The sequence below is a fragment of the Hibiscus syriacus genome, unplaced genomic scaffold (assembly GCF_006381635.1).
Source record: "Hibiscus syriacus cultivar Baekdansim isolate YM2019G1 unplaced genomic scaffold, ASM638163v2 tig00111402_pilon, whole genome shotgun sequence".
NCBI lineage: Eukaryota > Viridiplantae > Streptophyta > Magnoliopsida > Malvales > Malvaceae > Hibiscus > Hibiscus syriacus.
The window spans coordinates 8,941,585-8,963,005 of NW_024063082.1; the positions used below are offsets into that span (position 1 = coordinate 8,941,585).

Below are 21,421 nucleotides of genomic sequence, written 5' to 3' on the forward strand. Positions count from 1 at the left end.
GAGGCAAAACAAACAATAAAACAAGTTTTTAGCAGCTTTTTTTTAGCTCTATAGTGGCATTTTTAAACGTCGTTAAAACTTTTTTGACGTCGCAAGAAGTGTTACTAAAACCAACGCCGCAACAGTTAGCGGCGTTTGTGAACATAAAACGCCACAAAAGATTAAGATCTATAATGACATTTTTCTTACAAACGTCGCTAATTACCTTATCGTTAGTGGCGTCTGTTTTGTCAAACACCGATATATGTTATGATATTTAGCAGCACTTATGATAAAAAAAAATACAACTATTAACTATGTATATAGTGACACTTTTCTTTACAAACGCTGCAAATGTGTATGCCATTAGTGGCGTTTTCTTCACAAAACGCCACAAAAGAACCTGACTTCTAGCGACTTTTATTTATAAATGCCGCTATGGTTAACTAATTTAGCATATTATCATTTTCTACTCTATATTACCCAAATTTAATAGCCTGTAGCATTATCTAATAAGCTTAATATTTAATTACGACACAAATTTTGAAGAAAAATATATCAAAATTTATAAAATTAAAATGAAACATAACATAGTTCAACATTGTTCACTAGAATTTAGTATAGGTTATTTCTCTTTCAATTAAAAAAACATTGTTCATTATAATAAAAAAAAACATTCTTCTAGTGACAATTTTAAGCATTGATCTACAACTTCAGTTGATTCTTCTCACCATGAAGATACCTTCAATTTAAACAAAACACTCAATAAGTCAAGATATAATGATAAAGAGAATACGCATTTTTCATTGATTGTTATGAAATGCAAACAATTTTTTTTGTGAGAAAGCAACCATGGAGGCTGAGAGTGATAAAAGGACGGTGACGATGAAAGTAGAAGCAGTAATTATTTTAGTGAAGAGAGCAGATATGGAGAGAACATAATAACAAATGACCTACAAACAACACTCAAACAAAGTAATTGAATTATAACTACCTAACAAAATAACAAATGGTAACCAATTCTGTTAATACTTTAACATTCACTCTACTTTTCAACCTTTTAATTTTCTTCAAAATGAACTTGCTATTAGAGAGTTGATCAAACAAAGAACGCAAACTTAATAAGCTGGAATTCAACCGTCTTGTCGTCTTGATGAACAATTTTACCGGACAAATTCTCTTTCACCTAAAAACATCTTCTTCCTTCAACTTTCCTCGGCTTTTCTTCTTCTTCTTTTCAAGAGTTGTTTTTCATATTCACTGGTCTTCCTCTTCGCTTATTGGGACTTTCTTTTTGTTGGAAGCAAGGCGGTTAAGCTACGAGCTCACGGATGCAATCTGAAGCCTCTATTGAGCAAGAAAACATCCTATTTTGTCTGGTTAAGGAAGGCAAGGCTGTTAAACTCTTAACCCTCCCTAGAGATTTTCTTCTATGGTAACTTGGCTGTTAAGCCTCAAAGTTCCGTGTCAAACTTTGGAGAAGAAGTAACAAGTGATGAAATATACTCTATGAACACCTTAAAGATGCTGTATGATTTGAGAACCGAACGGAAAATGCATAACTAGCAAAACAGTAGATGCACCAACTTAATTCAGGAGTATGAACCACTCAATGGTCACCTTAGAATCAAACCATCAACAATTTGTACCAACGAATAACACGAGCAGTAGTGAACCTAAGCAACCAAATATTAACTAAAACATCTAAAATAAAACAAAAATTGACATCTGCAACAAACTCCATTAAAAACCATTATGTTGCGTATGCAAACTAAGCCGAAGTGCAGGGGTCGTGGCATTAGTACGAGCAGCAAACATCCTATTAATAGTATTCCATATAGTCTTCGTGGTATGACAACTAGTGAGATGAAGCAGCACATTGGCACTTACTGTAGATAACAACCAAGAAGCAAGCAATTTATCATGTCTGTGATATAGAAAAAAAAAATCCGGATTCTGAACCATCTTTCCTGAGTCGGACATAACAAATTCAGTAGGACTAGAATCATTTTCCGAAATAAAACTCATGAGTCCATAACCATCAATAATCAACATGATTTGATGCTTCCAGAGAACAAAGGTGGAATTAGATAGCTTCACCACATCTAATTTAGGAATCTGCTGAACGGACATATTGAATGTACTTGCAGAGGCAGTATGAGCAGAACTCGTCTGAGTATCGAGAGTCATTCTAACAAGAAACACGCAATTCAACAAACAGTTGAGAGGCAGAAACAAACCAAAAACTCAGAACACACAAAACAATACCACTGGAGCAAATCACTAACTGATTGTTGCAAAACGCCTCAATAAATCGATAAAACAACTTAAAAAGACTCAATCAAAATACCTCAAAACTTGCTCAAAACAGATCAATAGTTTACTCAGATAGATGAAGAGAACAAACAACAAAGACATCGCTGACTTCAAGCTCAACAAACACGCACGCACAGCGAAGATGACGACGGTCGGATCTTCAGCGACGGACGGTGGTTGAGAATTCGGTTACTGATCGGTGTTTAGAAAGAAAACAATAGCAAACACAAGCGGAATAAAGAAGGCCGCAGGATCATCGACGAATGATACCATGTGAGAAAGCAACCATGGAGGTTGAGAGTGATGAAAGGCCGGTGACGGTGAAAGTAGAAGCAGTAATTATTTTAGTGAAGAGAGCAGATATGGAGAGAACATAATATTTCACTAAATGAATAGAAAGAATTACAAAAGGCTTCCTTTAGTCCATTACATTGATATGCTTATATAGCTTACAAACAACACTCTACCAAAGTAACTGAATTATAACTACCTAACAAAATAACAAATGGTAACCAACTCTGTTAACACTCTTAACATTTTTTTACCTTACAAGTGAAACCAATTTATATCCATAGTTTGTACAAATGATGTGAACTTTTGAATCATTCCTCATAACATAACTAGGCATGCAAACAACAGATGGTTGGATATTCATTCAACTATAAGTATAACACCATCCATGAACATTGGTCAATTACATGAAAGGATGCAACTGTGCATGTCTACCATGCAAATACAGTTAGCAAAACAACGATGAAGATAGAATGCAATCGGGCAATTATCAATTAAAAAGGCATGTTACAAGTCCTTCCTAAAATTTAGAAGTAAAGATGATCCGCTGCGATGGAGAAGTTCCAAACTAACAAATGATCTTTTTCTCCCCTTTCTGAGGACAACGGTGGATGAATTGATCAGAACACTAGTAAATATATTTTACAGACAAAACTAAATTACAAGAGTAGATCAATGACAACCCTTTGAAGAATCCAATTTATACGCAATAGCATCCCGCCATTAATATGAAAATTAGCAACCCAATGTAGAATTGAGCACAAGTTAATGGATCATAGTCCAAAATGACGAAACAAAATTAAGGATATACAAAAGCAAAATTTCAAACTCAACCAAAACCTCTTAAAATGTAAACTTATGAAACAAAGAAATATTCATGTCTTATGCATTGTGAAAAATGCAAAAAAATAAAATAAAAGGTCTCTATAACAAACCTATACTTAGCAGAACGGAGATCCTGATCAAGATAGTGCTGTAAATATGATAAATCTTGAACATCCGTATAGAAATCCAAATTGAACGCTGCATCACATCCAGATAAGATGAATAACCGCGTCTACCACCACTTTGAAGTGTGTAACATAATTAACACACACACACACACACACTCACCCAGTTAAACATTAAAGAAGAATATACTGCAAAATGGACGAATGACAAATGAACAGAGATAGGAAATAGTTTCATAAGATAAACAAACAAGATATCACATATTAATGACCACAAGGAAAAAGGGTCAACAGTTACAGTGAAAGCCATTAAAACTACGAGTTAACACAAGTATCATGACGCAAATAAGCAATTCGAACAAAGAAATTCAAGGAAAATGGATTGTCATGTGTAATCCTCGGATGTTAATAAGCTTTTTGCTATCAAATATCAATGCCGGTTAATGCAGAAACACAAGTACTTCCTGCGGAAATTCAGTTTGCTGAAAACCAATCATTTTCTCATTATTACAGACGTTTCAGTTCAATAATGCTGCGCGTAGACTAAAATGTAATCATTTGTACGGATTGGATCTTCTAAAAGAATGCAGCAGAGTTGATACTGGGAAAATAGAAATCATCCATAAATGAAATTAGAGAATAGTATGAACAAACCAATGCAAAACCCTTTAAATGTATTTAGCAATCCACAATTGAGGATGAATAGTATTCACTTCTAATAGTTCACCAGGCTCCGGATAAGGGGACACGGTGACAAAGGCTTTTATGTAAAATAAATAAATAAATTCATCATAAATCATAATTTGCATAAAGTAAAATAAAGCCAAAACTTTAATCATTTAAAACTAACAAAGCTGAGTACAATAAGTTTGCCTAATAAAGATCCAAATAATTTCCTGGATACGGGAGGAAGTTGGTGATTGAAGATAAACGAAGCTAGAAAGAAAGGGAAAAAAAAAGTCTGATCATAAGAAGTTGGCGGTGGCACTCATGAGTCATGCATCTACCACCTACATCAACTTCTGTTTGTTCGCGTTTAGTGTTGATTTTTGAATGAAAAAAGCTCCAATTTTTAAGGGTGGTGGAGTTGCTGCTTCAGATGGCGCAAACAGGGGAAAGGAAAAATAATCAAAGCGAAGCAAAAGGCCAAATCTCAAGGTATAGTCTTTGTAATCTGTAGAGATGATGAAATTACTTAACCAAGGCTTTTTTTTTCATTCCACTACAGAGAAACAACGAGAGAAAGATGAACGGCGACACCATTTCCCGATAAAAACAACAAGAGAGAAGAGAAGAGACGAAGAGATGGCATCTGTGAGTGATGATGACGACGGAGAAAAATGAACGAGTAGACGGAATAAGAGTGCAGATAAGCGAGACGACGAAGAGGTGGTTGGTGATGAAAAATAGGTATTTGAAAATTAGGGTTCGGGGAATAAGAGTGCAGATGAGTATTGCGGCTTTTATTAAAAAGACACTACTATAGTATGCCTTTAGCGGCGTTTTTTTAGACAAACGCAATACGTTTTTTTTTTTCGAGGCATTTTTTAGCAAAGACCACTAATGTGAGTGATTTTAGTAGTGTTTTATTCAAAATGTCACTAATATTTACATATTTAACGGTGTTTCTCTCCAAACACCACTAATATACGTGTCTTAGTGGCGTTTTCCCCAAAACAGCACCGTATATCTATCCATAGCAGCATTTATTCAAAAAATGCCGCTAAAAATACCACTACAAACCTATTTTGTTATTGCGAAAAACATTTTATTAAAAATAAAATGTCAATAAGGACACCAACACTTTACAAAGATAGAAATAGTATAGAAAAACACCAAGTAAAATGAAAATAAACAAATACATGATGCAACAATAGCATAACAACAACAACAAAAAAGTACATGCAGAATATTGTAAAAAAACAACCACCACCTAACTTTAAAATCAGAGAAATAAAAAAATATCAATTCTTAAAATAAAAATATATATCAAATCCGATAAACAATAACTCAAAAAATATACAAAGAAACAAGTGAAAAACATAAACATCAACTAAATTTGAACAACAGAAAAAAAAAAGATTATCTCAAAAAGAAAACTCAGATGTGGAAAAAAAATACGAGGCCAGGTATCTACTTAGCATTTTCGTAAATGAAATAAAAGAAAGAAAAAAGGAAATGAGAAAAGACGAAAAACGAGAGATACAGAAAAAATATGTTAGGGGTGACATTTTTAACTTAATAATCTATAATAACATCTTTTAAATATATGTCGGTATTAGTATACTTTAAAATTTAATTTTTTTTACGCCTTTAAAACAATTTCGTTTGGAACTCATCAAGCGATCTCAGTGGTTAAAGTGAATGTTGTTCTCCTTAAAAGTCTTGAATTTAAACATGTGTATCTGTGGAATTAAGAAAATTATGAACAAATATTATCTTGTAAAATCACTCAATATTATTAAACAAAATGTTCGTTTGAACCTGATTTGGTATTTCGGCCTTTCCCTAACTATGAATTCTCAGCTCAAATGAAAAAGTTTAAGACTTTGGCCCAAACAAACCCAAACATTGCTTGATGACATGATACTTCTAATTTCAATCAAATAATTATATATTTTTCAACAAATCTGATTTCAATTTAATAATTTTTATTTGTAAATATTTGATAGACACACAATTACAGTTACATGGACTCAAGGGTTAACGTTTGCTTGTGACTTGAGCGTTCATCTGCCTTTCTTGCAATTGCAAACAAAGTCTTTTTTATCAGTTAGTTATATATTTTGGTTACTTGCTTCAACTTGACCTTTGGATTAATCTAAAGTTAGACGAACGATTTTGTAGCTTGGCTCTATGTTTGATTTATAGATTCAGTTTAAACGATTTTCACTTTATTATTGAAGTTATAGATTTTTATTTATATTAATAAATTTAAGCCTTCAACGTCATCTAAGCCCGTCTAGCTCAGTCGGTAGAGCGCAAGGCTTTTAACCTTGTGGTCGTGGGTTCGAGCCCCACGGTGGGCGTATCTGAATCTTTTTCCCTTGATCAAAAAATATGCCTGTTTTTTTTAACCACGTTTGAGACTAGGTTCTGTATTTTCTTAAAAAAAAATACGGTGGGTTCTGTTTTTTTTTTTTTACCACGTTGTAAGCCTAAGCTGTGTCCAATTTGTAATTCAAGCATGGGGAATGGTTTGATTAATAGTAATAGATTTTCCTTTCCCCAACAAAGCTTCTTCTTTGAGTCACAATAGAGATCATGTTCCATCTAGGGCTGCCAGAGGTTAAGCTCAACCCACTATGCCTCTACCCATAACTGATGCTTTCTCCAGCAGAATTTGAACTTCACTGGATCCTATATTGGTGTTTAGGAATGGATCGAGAGCACGAGTGGATGGGGTGATCGTCCTCCTAAAATTTTTAAACTTATAAATATTTCTTTATATTTTCTATTCAAAATCTATTTGCATCCCCTAAAATTTTATAATTTTATATCCCTTTAAAATTTTATAAATTTATATCCCTTTAAAATTTTATAAATTTGTCCCTGATATAAAATGTTGTGTCTATCTTTGTAAGTGTCTTCTTGCTGCAAATCGGTGCTCTGCTAAGCCATGACTTGATCAAGTGTTGAATTTTTCCAATGGCTACCTAATTTTTTTATTAGAATAATAGATGGACTTTGGAAATTATGGATTAGATTAGTAAAATATTAAAATATTGAGAGTATTTTTTAATCAAGGATAAGTTAAAATAAAGTATAAAAATTGATAGTTAAATTTATTATTATATTAATTTTATTAAATGTTATATTATTTATAGTTATCTTTTTATGATAATAAACAATTTATTAGTTTTTGATTATTTTATAATTTTTAATAGTTGAAAGATTAAATAAAAATATTTTAGAATCAACATAACTATTTGTGCATGTTATCTAATTTTAAAAGAAAATAATACGATGTTTGATTAGAATATTGAAAATTTAAAAACTATAAAGGATTGAAAAATGAAACGGAACAAAATATTAAATATTTAGTTTTTTTTTAATAATTTAAGATGATTATAAAATAACAAATATTCATAAATTTTTTTATTTTAATTATAGATAATATATATATATTATACAAATATAATTATTTAAATTTAAATTTATTAAAGAGAATAATATTTTATTTTACTATGCTACCGTAAAACAGATATAGGGAGGGGACATTGATTAATAAATTAGGAATTGCTAATATTTATTTGCCATGCAAAATTCAGAGCAAAACGCATAAACCTTGAAGAAAAGAGAAAGCATAATATATGGGGCATGGTGAAGAAGAAGGCACGTGCATGCCTGCATGAATCATGATCATGAATGTAGCAATGATGAAATTAAAGTGGTTTCAGAAATGTTGAAATTATAAGTTGAAGGGATTTGTTGTCCCCCCGCATCCAAAAAAGATTTATTCCCACCTCCACTCTCATCGAACTCGGTTCTTTTTGGACCCACAGAAAACATCAGTACCAAACTGCTGCAAATGCTGCTCATTCTGCAGTAGATTTATTTAAAATTTCAACGAATTATAAAAATAATATCAAATAATTTGAATATTGTGGGATATGGCTCTAGTATGTGACCCCATCAATAATTGACTATCTATGCATTCCCTAGCGGACAGTTAAAACACTACTTCTATTGGCACCTAAAATTGAAAAGAAAAGCTTTGTTGTTTGTGGAAGCTCGTCCATTCTTTTAAAAGGCAAAGGATGATAAAAGGATATGTTCCTTTTTGGTTTTGTTGATGTGAAAGAAAATAACTTTATTTTAAAATTTACAGAGAGACGACATAAGTCTATCAATATATAGTTATTGAAATCCCTCGTGAATATTTTGAAATTTATGGACATTGTACTCTTAACTTTGCAAAGCTCCTGGCTGGTTTAGAAATCTCCTTCCTCATTTCTAAACCCTTTATTCTAATATTCATATTTTTTTCATCCTACTTTTGAGGGTTTTAAAGCTCCCTCTAATGATTTCAAAACATCCATTAAGTAAATAATAATCGCTAGAGATCTGTAACTCATCTCAAACATAAACCACCAAAAATTCATTCCATATCATAAAAAGTAACTCGAGAATCATTCAAGAATATTACTACATTTATCCAAACTTAAAGGGAAGAGAAAAGAGTTGCAATATTTATTTTTTCATTTTTCTCCTGTATATAATGTATTGATCTTTATTGAATATCTTCGGTATTCATTCTCCGTGAGCTTAATCTTTGTAAAAAATCATGTTAAAAGGTATCATTTATTTACACAAATAAAACTTTGAAAGGCTCAATTCAAATTAGTAAATTTAAAAATTATTAGTGGTGAAAAATTAAGATTGTGGATGTAGACTTTAATTGAGAAAGTCGAATTACTCTAAATTGATTTAATTTTTTTTCAAAATTTCTAAAAATCAATTTATTATCGATTTTTAGTTGATTGATCGAGCTTACAAAATTTCTTTTAACAGTAATAGCTCTAATATCTTTCTATTATATGAAATATATATATATATATATATATTTAAAAAAATAATGACTGCAATTAAAATTTATTTTAAAAATATATTTTTACATAAGATTTTAGGGTAAAGTACATAAATGAACCCTCGATTATAGGACGTTGTTTGGTTGAGTTCATTAATTATTAAAAGTTACAAAATGATCCCTAACTATAGGATGATGTTATGTTAAGTCCCCCAACTATTAATAGTTACAAAATAGTCACCCGACTATTCATATGTTCCAAAATAATCCTTTTCTATTATAAAATTTAATGGCTATTTGAGCTGGACGTTAACCTATTAATTGAGATATGATGAAATTATATTTTAATGATGTATGCTAACACTGATGTTGCTTCCAAGCATTGGCTTGATGACATAATGTAAATGGAGAATTGATCCACAAAATATAGCTCAAACAATTCTTATATCACATTTTATCGTATCCCAATCAACATGCTAACATCTAGCTTAGATAACCGTCAAATTTTTAAAGGAAAATGATGAGTATGGAACATACTAATAATTGAGTGACCATTTTTTAACTCTTAATAATCGAGGGACTCAACAAAACAAAGCTTGATATTCAAGTGATGATTTTGTAACTTTTAATAGTTTGGGATTCAAAAAAGCAGTTTCCTGTAATATGGGGAGCATTTGTGTCATTTACCCAAGATTTTAAAGATGGTAATGATATAGAGATACAAATACCTTGAAAGAGGGGAAACATGCCGTAATATCATGACACGTGTACGGTTGTTATTTAAGTTCTATCGTCCCTCCCGGTCTATAAATTCGAATGCCTTACTTCCCAGAAACCCAGTCGAGTGTTATTCTTCTTTGTAGCGGCTAATTCGAATCCAAATCTCATTCGAGTGAAAATGTCCTGCTGTGGAGGAAACTGTGGATGTGTATCCTGTTGCAAATGCGGCTCCGGCTGTGGAGGGTAATTCAATTTCCCTTTTCATTTCCATTGAAAAATCCCCCCTTCTTGTTTTTCGTTTCAAAATGAAGTAAAAAAATCTCTTTTCCATCAAACTGTTCATTTCATTTTCGTTGTTGATTTTCTTTATACAGATGCAAGATGTACCCGGACACGAGGGAAATGAGCTTTGTCGAGAAATCCACAACTGAGACTCTTGTTCTTGGCGTGGCACCCCAGAAACCGTACGTATAACAAAGATCAAAAGAAGCGAAAATTTGGATTATAAATCCTTTTTTTTCTCTCACTGTTTGTTTGAATGATGCAGGCACTTTGAGGGATCTGAGATGGGAGTTGGGGCTGAGAACGGCTGCAAGTGTGGAGACAATTGCACCTGCAACCCTTGCAACTGTAAATGAGCCAAAGATTAAAGGAAGCGAGGAGGGGCCTCTCTCTTTTTAACAATAAATCTTGTTGGTTTTCTTTATTAGAATAAAGTGGGCATTGCTTATAAGCAAATTTTCATCAGGGATTTGCTTGTAAAGGCCATGGTTGCTTGGTGTGTGTTCAGATATTACAGTGGTGTAAGCGTCTCCGTTATATCTGAGGAGAAACTATAATTTGCATCTATACTTTATGAATGAAGCGGGGTTTCTAATGAATGAGAGGGTCTCTCTCTTTGGTAAAGGATGTTTTTCTTGGAATCTTCAATATGTTCTTTTTCTGGGATTTGGGAATTGGACGACGACAATTTTCATAATTACTTAACTTTTATTCTCAAAATCGAATGACCGAATTCTAACTGCACTAATAGTAATCCTCCACAATTTTAACTGCTACTCAGCAGTGACAGACCAACAGAATGAATGGTTTCAAGAATATTTACTTCGGCCCCATCATCAATCATTTTGAGTATTTGGATCCGAGTATTCGACCATACTACTAAAGGCTACTCATCGGGGTTAAGAGAGACTTTAAAATTCGAGTCAATTTGTTTTATCTAAAGGGTATCGAAAATTTGTAGTGTACACATGTTATTTCATTGAGTTACTTGATTATTAAAAGATATAATATGATCATCTGACTATTCATATGCTGTAAACTCGTTCTTTTGTTAAAAATTGATGACCGTCTGAACTGTACGTTAATCTGTTGACCGAAATATGATAAAATTATATTTTAATGATGTTAATATAACTTAAACAATTCTAGGATCAACTTTTGTCATATCCTAGTGAGTGTGTTAACATCTAGTCTAGACGATTGCCATATTTCTTTAACGAAAAATGACGAATTTAGAACATATGAATAGTCAGATGACTATTTTGTAACTTTTAATAGTTAGGAGAATCAATAAAATAATATTTTATAATTAAATGATCATTTTATAACTTTCAATAGTCAAAGCACTCTACAAAATAACACCTTATAGTCAAAAGATTATTTGTGTACTTTATTTTAAATTTATCGATAATTTGTTGATAATATATAAATAACACGAGAAAGACGATAAAAGATTCATGGTAAACTACAAGTTTAATATCCTAATTATTACTTTTATTCTGTTTTGATCATCCAGTTATTTTTTGTTTTAAAATCGTACTTATTATTATAATTTGGTTTCATTTTGGTCACCACCATTAAATTTAATGGTGATACTGATATGTCATCATAACGTAATGTCACAACATCATTAAAAATATGTCATATCAACAATTATGCTTATTTTTTAGCGTTGAGTGACCAATATGAAATCAAAATGTGACATTAGGTATGATTTTGAAAAGAATAATAGTTGAGTGACCAAAACAAAATAAAAGTTATAATTGAGATACTAAACTTATAGTTTACTAAAAAATAATATTTATATTTCTACGATCCTAAAATAATGAAAACATCATCCATTAGCTAAAACTACAAACCCGTCTTACAATTTTCAAATAAAAGAAATCTCTAAGTACTACGTCTCTTTTCAAATCTATTAACTCTAAAGGCTAATATTTACATCTTGGTATATTACTTGATTGTCGAAATTTTTTCTTATTAGAATTTATTATTTATTAATGAATATTTGTTAAATCCCTCTTAAATGTTATATACTATAATTCATATCAATCCCCCAAAACCTAAAGCAAAACACAGGTTTTGAAGTCACGAAAGATTCCTGTAAATAAATAGAGAAACGCCTAAAGGATGATTGTTATTCCTTAAAGTTTTGAGTTTGAATACGACGTTTTGTAAGAATGTATGAACGTTTATTAATAAATGATTGAAAGCATTTTAAACAAATATTATCTTATAATTATCTCATAATAATAAAAAAATACTTAACATATACCTTTTTCTTTTCCATTTGAATTTATTCCTAGTCCTTTGGATTTCTAGGCCCAGCCCACCATTAAAATAAAATAAAAAAAATATATACGTAGTAATTTAATTAAAAATTATCTTTATTTTAACTCAATTCTAAATCTAATGCTAATCCTACTTAAAGGTAGGAGTATGCAAAAAAAATTGATCCGATCGATTTGTTCCGTTGATTATGTCTGAAAATTCAGATATCTAATATGTTTTTTTAGAAGATAATTTAGAAAGAATATTTGAAAAAATTGGATTATCAAATCAAATACAAATCAAGTAAATTCTAATTTCGGATTATTCAAAAATTCGATAAAAGAGTGCCCAGGTCCAGCCAACCAGTCCGCCGATAGCCTAAAATGCCGAATACCCCAACCTTAAATAATTGAATGTCCCAGTCCAAATTTCAAATGCCGAATTACACTAAAAAGAACGCTTTTATGTTTCAATTGTTGGTTTATTTGTTTTAGCATGGTTTATTGTGAGGTTGGCAATTGTTGTGCACAAGGTTACCTATATGTTATGCACAACAATAATTATATCATGTTTGCTACTTAAATGCTACTAATTAAATGCTGCTAATCAATTGAAGATATTAGCGATATGATTATTGATTTCTTGTTATTCTTGTTTCAATTTTAGATCATTTGATTTTCAAGTCTTTAAATTCATTAAAAACTCATTTTTGGAATCATTCAGATATATTTTGATAAATATATATACTAATATTATAAATATATTGTATAAAGTCATAAATTATTAAATCTAAATTTTTTTTTTCTCAAATTAAAGTTTATATTTGAATTTAGATATCTAGACATTCGACCTGAAATTTTAGATATCAAAAAATTCGGATATCTTTGGATTGAATATGGAACACAATTTTAGTAATTCAAATTTTCGGATATCCGAAGATGTACACCCCTACTTAGAGGAGAAGAGGAGAAGAGAAGAGGAAGACTCTAAGAAAAGAAAGAAAAGTGTTCTTAATAACTCTAGAACTTATGATTTTAAAAGAATATGAGGAAACATAGACAAATAACTCAATCAATCGACTAAATATGTTTGCTCAAAAAACTCATCATTATTAATATATAAATGACGAAGAAAGATTGAGATAAATTGGAATAAAAAAATGAGAATTTATTAAAGAGAAAATAACCTCAGTGACCAAAAATCTTAGATAATATACGATTTTGACCAACTTTTTTTGGATTTGCGAAAATGACCAACAAAATCGCAATGCGATCTCTAATTTGCATTGCGATCTCCACTATCGCAAATTCACGTTGCATTTCGCATTGCGATAGTTGAAAATCGCGTTGCGTTTTTCCATTTCGCGTTGCGATAGTTGGAGATCGCGTTGCGATTTTCCATTTCGCGTTGCGATAGTTGAAATCGCAACGCGATCTCCATCATCACAAATTCGCGTTGCATTTCGCGTTGCGATAGTTGAAAATCGCGTTGTGGTTTTTCATTTCGCGTTGCGATTTTCTATTTCGCGTTGCGATAGTCTACAGTCGCGTTGCGATTTTCCATTTCGTGTTGCGATAGTTGAAAATCGCGTTGCGATTTTCCATTTCGCGTTGCGATAGTTGAAAATCGCGTTGCGATTTTCCATTTCGCGTTGCGATAGTTGAAAATTGCGTTGCGATTTTCCATTTCGCGTTGCGATAGTCTACAGTCGCGTTGCGATTTTCCATTTCGTGTTGCGATAGTCTACAGTCGCGTTGCGATTTTCCATTTCGCGTAACGGAAAATCGCAACGCGACTGTAGACTATCGCAACGCGAAATGGAAAATCGCAACGCGACTGTAGACTATCGCAACGCGAAATGGAAAATCGCAACGCGATTTTCAACTATCACAACGCGAAATGGAAAATCGCAACGCGACTGTAGACTATCGCAACGCGAAATGGAAAATCGCAACGCGACTGTAGACTATCGCAACGCGAAATGGAAAATCGCAACGCGATTTTCAACTATCGCAACGCGAAATGAAAAATCGCAACGCGATTTTCAACTATCGCAACGCGAAATGCAACGCGAATTTGCGATAGTGGAGATCGCAATGCGAATTAGAGATCGCATTGCGATTTCGTTGGTCATTTTCGTAAATCCAAAAAAAATTGATCAAAATCGTATATTATCTGATATTTTTGGTCACTGAGGTTATTTTCTCTTTATTAAATGTCCTGTAAACATTGTAAGATGAACTATCCCCTTTCGTATTTGGTTATTGTTTTTCATTTTTTTTATCTCAATTAATTTTTTTTGTACACATAATTACTGCACTGTGATGGGTCTATTATAATTTTGAATTACTTGGTTAAAAATATAATTATAATTTTAAATTATATAGGATTTCTTCCGGTTATCAGTAAACCCGTAACTTTAAAAACATTTTTTTAAATTCTCAATCCAAGGGTCTAAATTAAACCTAAAATAAGGTATAAACGGCATGTAATCAATTACAAACCGTTAATCTCCCATCTTAAAGATATTCGGAGTCCAAAACATTAATTTCAGTTAAAACCTATCTTTCTATTTATTTAAACATCGAACACCATCCCTCAATCCAACGCTCAAGAATCACCCGCGAAACCCAACGGCGATCCGCCAACCCCAAACTTGTTCGACATTTAATAGATATGGGGGGCTTTTTGCACAGCTAGAGTGCCGTTTGAGGTTCAAAAACTTTCCACCACGTCACCCTAACGTTAACTTTAAAACCGTTAACTCATAGCGTTTTCAAAAGCCGGGAAAGAAGAAAAATAAAACGTTAATTCTCCATAACGGCAGTTAACGGAGACGTCGGTGATGATATATTCGTTATAATAATCCTTGGCCTCTTTTTATATATAAACAAAAAATCTGTGTTTTCCTCTCTTTAGATTCAACGGGCGAGGATTTCCCGAAACCAAGGAAGCAACGTTTGAGTTCCTTCTAACAAAGACCTCTTTTTTTTTGTTGGCTCCAAAAAGTATTTCTTTCCAAGGAGCCGGAGCTCGATTCCCGCCACTCAGGTGGCTTTATGTTCTTGAATCTTAATTCTTTGCTTTTGATTTTTTTTAATATTTACTGTTATAATCATGTTTCTTAAACCTCAAGTACAATTGATTCGTGGAATTTTCATTGGTGTTTTTACTTTTTTTTCGGGCTTTAAACCCTAGAATTATGTTTTAGCGATGTCGGATTTTCTTGTTTTATTTGTTTTTTCTATCTGATTAGTGAATTAAGATCTGAGTATTGTCGTTTTTCTGTGCCAGGCGGTGCTGGGGATTTGGGATTTTGGTTAGAAGGTGGGGTTTTAAGGATTTGAAACGGTCATGAATCAGTTAATAAATGTTTTTCCTTTGTTGTTTTGAGACTATTGAAGAAAGTGATGGCTGAATTAAGGATAGAGGAAAGTTGTCTTCAGAATAAACAATTAACCGCCGCCTCAAGTTCATCTATATCCGAAGGCGGCGGCAATGCAGTTGTAAAGTCCCCAGGTGTATCTAGTCCGGCACCAACATCACCAAGTCACCGGTATTGATTCGTATTAACTTCTTTAGCTTTCTATTTTTCGCTCTACTTGTTTGGATTCTGCTGATTTTGCTTTTATTTTTTCAAACTAATGTTTTTCTGTTTTGGTCGAGTTTATGATTGCTGATTACATCCTATATCGATTTGCCAGCACAGATGGTTGAACGTTTGTTTCTAGTACTCAAACTTGATGTTAACAAATTGCATTGAATTTTAATGTTTTGAATAATGTCTCAACCAGCTGAGAATAATTGTATTGTTATACTGAATTTGCAGGAGAACTACTGGCCCTATTAGGCGAGCAAAAGGTGGTTGGACACCGGAAGAGGTAAAACGTTTTTTCCCTTTGTATTTGCATTAATTTATATACGAATTATGGTATAGGTAAAATGCTTTTGTTTATATTCTACCATATGGTTAGAAAACCATTTACAAGACAACACAGGTGAGTTGTTTCATGGATTGTAGAATAATTGAAGTTTCATTCATTGTTTACTCTTGTTCGTTCTTTGGAGCTGCTGCCTTTTTTGTTAACTTTGTTTTCTGTTTTTATTGATTCCAGGATGAGACATTAAGGAATGCTGTTGCAGCTTTTAAGGGGAAGAGTTGGAAAAAAATAGGTTTTATTCATTCCTTGGAATTTTCGTATTTGTTGCATGTGATATGTCTATATACTTTTGTTGTCTGAAAAAAAAGGTTAACATAAGGTCATAGAGAACGGATAAAAACCATCATCTCGGCCTTTTCATTTGTTGCAATTATGGTATCTTCTATCATGTAACTTGTCTTATTATTTGCATATGGTGCAGCTGAATTTTTTCCAGATAGATCAGAGGTGCAATGTCTACATAGATGGCAGAAAGTCCTGAACCCCGATCTTGTTAAAGGACCTTGGACTCAAGAGGTAGGCCTTTTAGGCTCTTTCCTTTACACTATCCATGTTTTTGCAATTCATAAAACAAGCGTTAATCTATCTATTGCTTTTTCCCCAGGAGGATGATAAAATTATTGAACTTGTATCAAAATATGGGCCCACAAAATGGTCTGTTATTGCAAAATCTTTGCCTGGACGGATAGGGAAACAATGCCGTGAGAGGTAATACTTTAAATTTTACTTCCTATTATTTTCATTCCAAGAGATTCCTTAAAACTACTAGATATTTTATTTGTATGTGAAGTAAATTATGTACTAAAGTTTATTAATTAAGTTCTATACAATGAGGCTATTGTTATTACTTTTTTTAATAATCCATTTTGTCCTACCCTATTCTCATAAAGGATTTGAATGGTTGATTATTCCATACTTTATTAATGTTCTGCAGATGGCACAATCATTTGAATCCTGATATAAAGAAAGATGCTTGGACGTTAGAGGAGGAATTGGCCCTTATGAATGCGCATCGGACATATGGGAACAAGTGGGCTGAAATTGCTAAAGTTTTACCTGGAAGGTATCGTTATTTTTAGTTTGTAACACTTGTTACATAGCTTGTGTTCTAAAGTTTAGTCAAGAAATTTGATCAAAGAGATGTTAATAAATTATTTTTAAATGCCATTGAAGTGTTTGCATGTTGGCCTTGGCTTACGGTGGATTCTTTTTATACAGGACTGATAATGCAATAAAGAACCACTGGAATAGTTCCTTGAAGAAGAAGTTAGATTTCTACTTGGCTACGGGGAAGCTTCCACCAGTTGCGAAGAATGATTTCCAAAATGGGACCAAGGATATAAAAACACCTACTAACAAAAATTTCCTAGTTTGTTCGGAAAAAGAATTAGATTCCCCTGCTCAAACATCATCTGAAACAACAGATACATGTAAGCTAAGTGAAGATGGGAAAGACCAGTTGGAGTCCTGTGCTCCAGTTCAAGTTATGGTTACTTCATCAAGCGTTGCTCCAAATGAGTCTGCTGATACTGGAAGTGCAGAGTGCAAGCCCCGGTCATCTGATGTAAATCCGTGCTGTAGTAAGTCAGAGTCAAGGGTGAAGTTCGTGAATCAAGGAATGAGCTCTCAAATTGTTGAAGACAAACTTTGTGAGACACAAGTAGGGCTTGATACTCCAACTTACAGTTCTTTATGTCGTGATGTATCACCTAGATTACGAGGAGGTACGTCATTAGATTCAGAAAAGTTTAAAAAGGGCGTGCAGCACGAATGGATTTCTACTCCTATTACATCACCAATTAGTTTCTTCACTCCGCCTTGTGTGAAGGGAAGTGGTTTTAGTAAACACAGTCCCGAGTATATTCTTAGAATTGCTGCTAAGACCTTCCCAAACACACCTTCTATATTTCGAAAGAGAAAGCCCAAAGCCCAGTCACATGTGTTTCCTAATAAAATAGGAAAGTTGAATGAGGATGATTTCAAGGATACAATTATAATATCTGGTGAATTGGAAAGAACTGATAACAGTATGGAACAGTCTCAATTTCATGATAGAGATTCATGTGAGAGTCCTGCTTGTCAAGGCAATAGCAACCCTGGGCCTAATTGTACAGCTTTTAATGCATCTCCTCCATACCGGTTAAGATATAAAAGAACTACTGTTTTTAAGTCGGTGGAGAGACAACTTGAGTTGACATTCGATAAAGAGAGGCATGAAAGTAAGACAAAAGCTTTGGATTTATCATTGAACGGAAGCTCTCCTGTTGAAGACTGCTTGAATACGACAAGGATGGGAGTCACATAGCGCTCAAGCTGTAAGTATGGCATTGCATTTTGAATTTTATAGCGTGGTGTGGTCATGCTTCTCTATTGTGGTTTTCTACATTTGAAATATCACGATAAACATCATCACTATCGAAACTTTGCAATCACACCATATGCATAGAATCATGTTTCTCTATCAAGTAGCTTTTTGCTCTCTCATTCAAGTTTATCCTATTGATTTTCTCCATTGGCTTACCAACAACATCAAACAAATTAAAAATGCAAGAAATCCACTTTATATCATTTATTTCAGTCTCTCTTTCCTGTCTTATAGGTTGGGAGAAATGTTCTTTTGAAGTTGGCTCTGTGTTTCCCAAGCAATGGCATCCAAATTGGGGATCGTTGTCCCAGCAGACCTAGAAAACCGGCTAAGTCGTATTTTTTTTTTATCAGGGGCACCTTCAATACCATTGCTCGATCATGTTGCAGATATGGTAATCTTACACTAGTGGTGGTATCAAGACATAACAAAATCTTAGAGCTGCAGATTTCCTGCCTGTCTTTTTGAAGAATATTGGCTCGGTATTTTGTAGACTGACTCCAATAGAATGTTTTTAAGCTGAGATAGAGAGATTGAAGGGGTTTCTGAGATCTTTCTCTTTTCCCCCTCATTTGCATACAAGACAATGCTAATACTATATTCTTCAGTCCATGTTGGTTGATTCTCTTTGCCAGCCTGACTGAATAAAATAAAATTTGAAGGGTATAACAAGTTACTACACAATACAAGTGACTTAAAATGAATTAAATCAATTCAAATTAAGTTTACGGACCCAAATGAAAATTGAAAATCCCCGTGACTTGAAAATTGTGTTCTACCTCCTGCTCCTTTGTTACCCTCAAGTTCAAACATGCGGTTGCAAAATGCTATCTCCTGCTCCTTTGTTACGTAGCAATAGAAGCCCGCCATGCCACTTCGGCAGAGCTTTTTCGTCTTCTCTTCGCTCTGCTTGACAGGGGCGCTAGTGGACATGGGGAGGGGGCAGGCAAAGCGTGTTCGTTGGTAATGGAAATACAGATAGCACTACTTCGCCTCTTTGTTGGACCACTTGCGCAAACAGTGATCTCTGACCAAAACCAGGACTGGATTCTGGGTGAACAACTTTTCCGGCCATCACCGACAATCGGCTGTCATCGATTATCTTTTGCATCAAGATTGGTACTAAAATGTTCTCTTTTTTCTCCTATGATTGAGTTTCATGGAAACTCACACAAATTGACGGAACTAAACCAAAAAAATCTATCATCTTTAGATATTTGGAGATTTTCTTAAATTTGAGGGATTAATGAATGTTTGTTCAAAAGTCTGAAAGGTGCGAAACATTACTTCGAGATCATAGTATTAATACATTGAACTTTTAAATAATTTTGTTGATTTTGCGAGTGTTTTGTGGAGAATCAATCCTAAAAGAAGAAAAAGGAGTGGAACATGAACGTTTTGATATCAATCTTGTCACGAAAAATGACTAATAATGGGTGGTGATTAGTTGTCGTGGTGGTTTAAAAAGTGCAATGTCAAAAATGGATGGCATAATGTCAAAATTAGTCTCCAACGTTTATCAAAATGGTCATTTTGCCTCATATTCTATTTTTTGAAGCATTTTAGCCCCCCAACGTTTCATCTTAGGGCAAAAAAGCCCCCAACATTTGTCAGAATAATCACTTTGTCCTTTATTCTTTTTTAGGGCATTTTAGCCCTCAGCATTTCATTTTAGATTAAAAATTGTTCCTATTTTGGAGCATTAATCATGTGTTAACTGTTAGTTTTCATCTATAGAGGGAGCTTTTTGCCTCAAAGTGAAACGTTGAGGGCCAAAATGACCATTTCGGTAAACGTTGGGGTTATTTTTTGCATTATGCCAAAATGTATTTGTTTAAAAGTTTGGTAACAAAATCTATATGTCCCTAAATTCCAATGCCTAAAATGATTTCATTTTGAGAATCAATAGTCATTGCCAAAACAATATCATTTCAGGAATTAACAGTCGTCGTCAAACGATGTCATTTGTCCACTCATCACTGTGATGAAAAAGATTGCCACTCATTTTATTCAGTGCTATAATTGAAGAAATTAAAAGTCCAATGATATAAACGATACACGACATAAAGTTCAATGATATCTTATATAGTTTGCTCAGGTAAAATACACCAAATATCACTAAACTTTAGGCCGTGTATCATTTATATCATTGTAACACTAAACTTTGATTTTAACTTCATGGTGACATGGACATATCTTTCCATCAGTAAGATAAGGTGGACAAAATGATGTCATTTTGTCGATGACTATTCATACTCAAAACGATATCGTTTTAGATATTGAATTTTAGGGTGTATCGATTTTGTCATTGACTTTTTAAACAATTCCATTTTTGGCACTACACCTTTTAGTCATCACCGCCAGCTAATCACCGCTCATCATTGGTCATCTTTCTATGTAAGATCGTTACCAAATTGTTGACATTTCACTTCTCTTTCTTCTTTTAGGATTGATTTTCCATGAAATCAACTCAAAATTGACGAAAACACATTTTAAACTTTAACGTGCTAATACTTTGATCTCTTTCGATAATTATCCGATAATGCTAATTTTAAGGTGTGTTGTTCATTTTCTCGAAATAATGTTTTTCATCATTCGAATTTTCAAACAAACACCTCGAATCCCTCAAATCTAAGAAAGTCTACAAATCCCTAAAAATGGTATATTTTTTTATTTAATTTCGTCGATTTTGAGTGGGTTTTGTGGTAAACCAATCATAGGAGAAGAAATATGAGTAAAATGCAAATGTTTTGGTATTGATCTTGTTGTGAAAAAC

At 33.1% G+C, this 21,421-nt stretch overlaps 2 protein-coding genes and 1 non-coding gene across 5 annotated transcripts; all 3 read left to right on the forward strand.

Annotated features, from left to right (window-relative positions):
• Positions 1 to 6,492: 6,492 nt before the first annotated feature.
• On the forward strand, positions 6,493 to 6,565 carry TRNAK-UUU. The gene has a single exon. It is a non-coding gene; the product is annotated as a tRNA-Lys (tRNA).
• Positions 6,566 to 9,908: 3,343 nt separating this feature from the next.
• LOC120162172 (metallothionein-like protein type 2) lies at positions 9,909 to 10,433 on the forward strand. The gene is made up of 3 exons (XM_039172348.1): positions 9,909 to 10,029; positions 10,161 to 10,250; positions 10,334 to 10,433. The coding sequence occupies exons 1-3, from the start codon at positions 9,965 to 9,967 to the stop codon at positions 10,422 to 10,424; spliced, it is 246 nt and encodes an 81-aa protein (XP_039028279.1). The 5' UTR covers positions 9,909 to 9,964; the 3' UTR covers positions 10,425 to 10,433.
• Positions 10,434 to 15,268: 4,835 nt separating this feature from the next.
• Positions 15,269 to 19,238, forward strand: LOC120162168 (transcription factor MYB3R-3-like). 3 transcript variants are annotated; one of them, XM_039172342.1, is made up of 9 exons: positions 15,269 to 15,390; positions 15,744 to 15,895; positions 16,169 to 16,220; positions 16,455 to 16,512; positions 16,702 to 16,796; positions 16,885 to 16,988; positions 17,215 to 17,343; positions 17,499 to 18,595; positions 18,880 to 19,238. In XM_039172342.1, exons 2-8 carry the CDS (start codon positions 15,750 to 15,752, stop codon positions 18,583 to 18,585), a joined length of 1,671 nt encoding a protein of 556 aa, XP_039028273.1. In that variant the 5' UTR covers positions 15,269 to 15,390; positions 15,744 to 15,749; the 3' UTR covers positions 18,586 to 18,595; positions 18,880 to 19,238. The 3 variants fall into 3 exon arrangements, with proteins under 3 accessions (XP_039028273.1, XP_039028272.1, XP_039028274.1); XM_039172341.1 differs by lacking the exon at positions 18,880 to 19,238 and having other exon boundaries at positions 17,499 to 18,662; XM_039172343.1 differs by lacking the exon at positions 18,880 to 19,238 and having other exon boundaries at positions 15,276 to 15,390; positions 15,734 to 15,895; positions 17,499 to 18,662.
• The last annotated feature ends 2,183 nt before the right edge of the window (positions 19,239 to 21,421 follow it).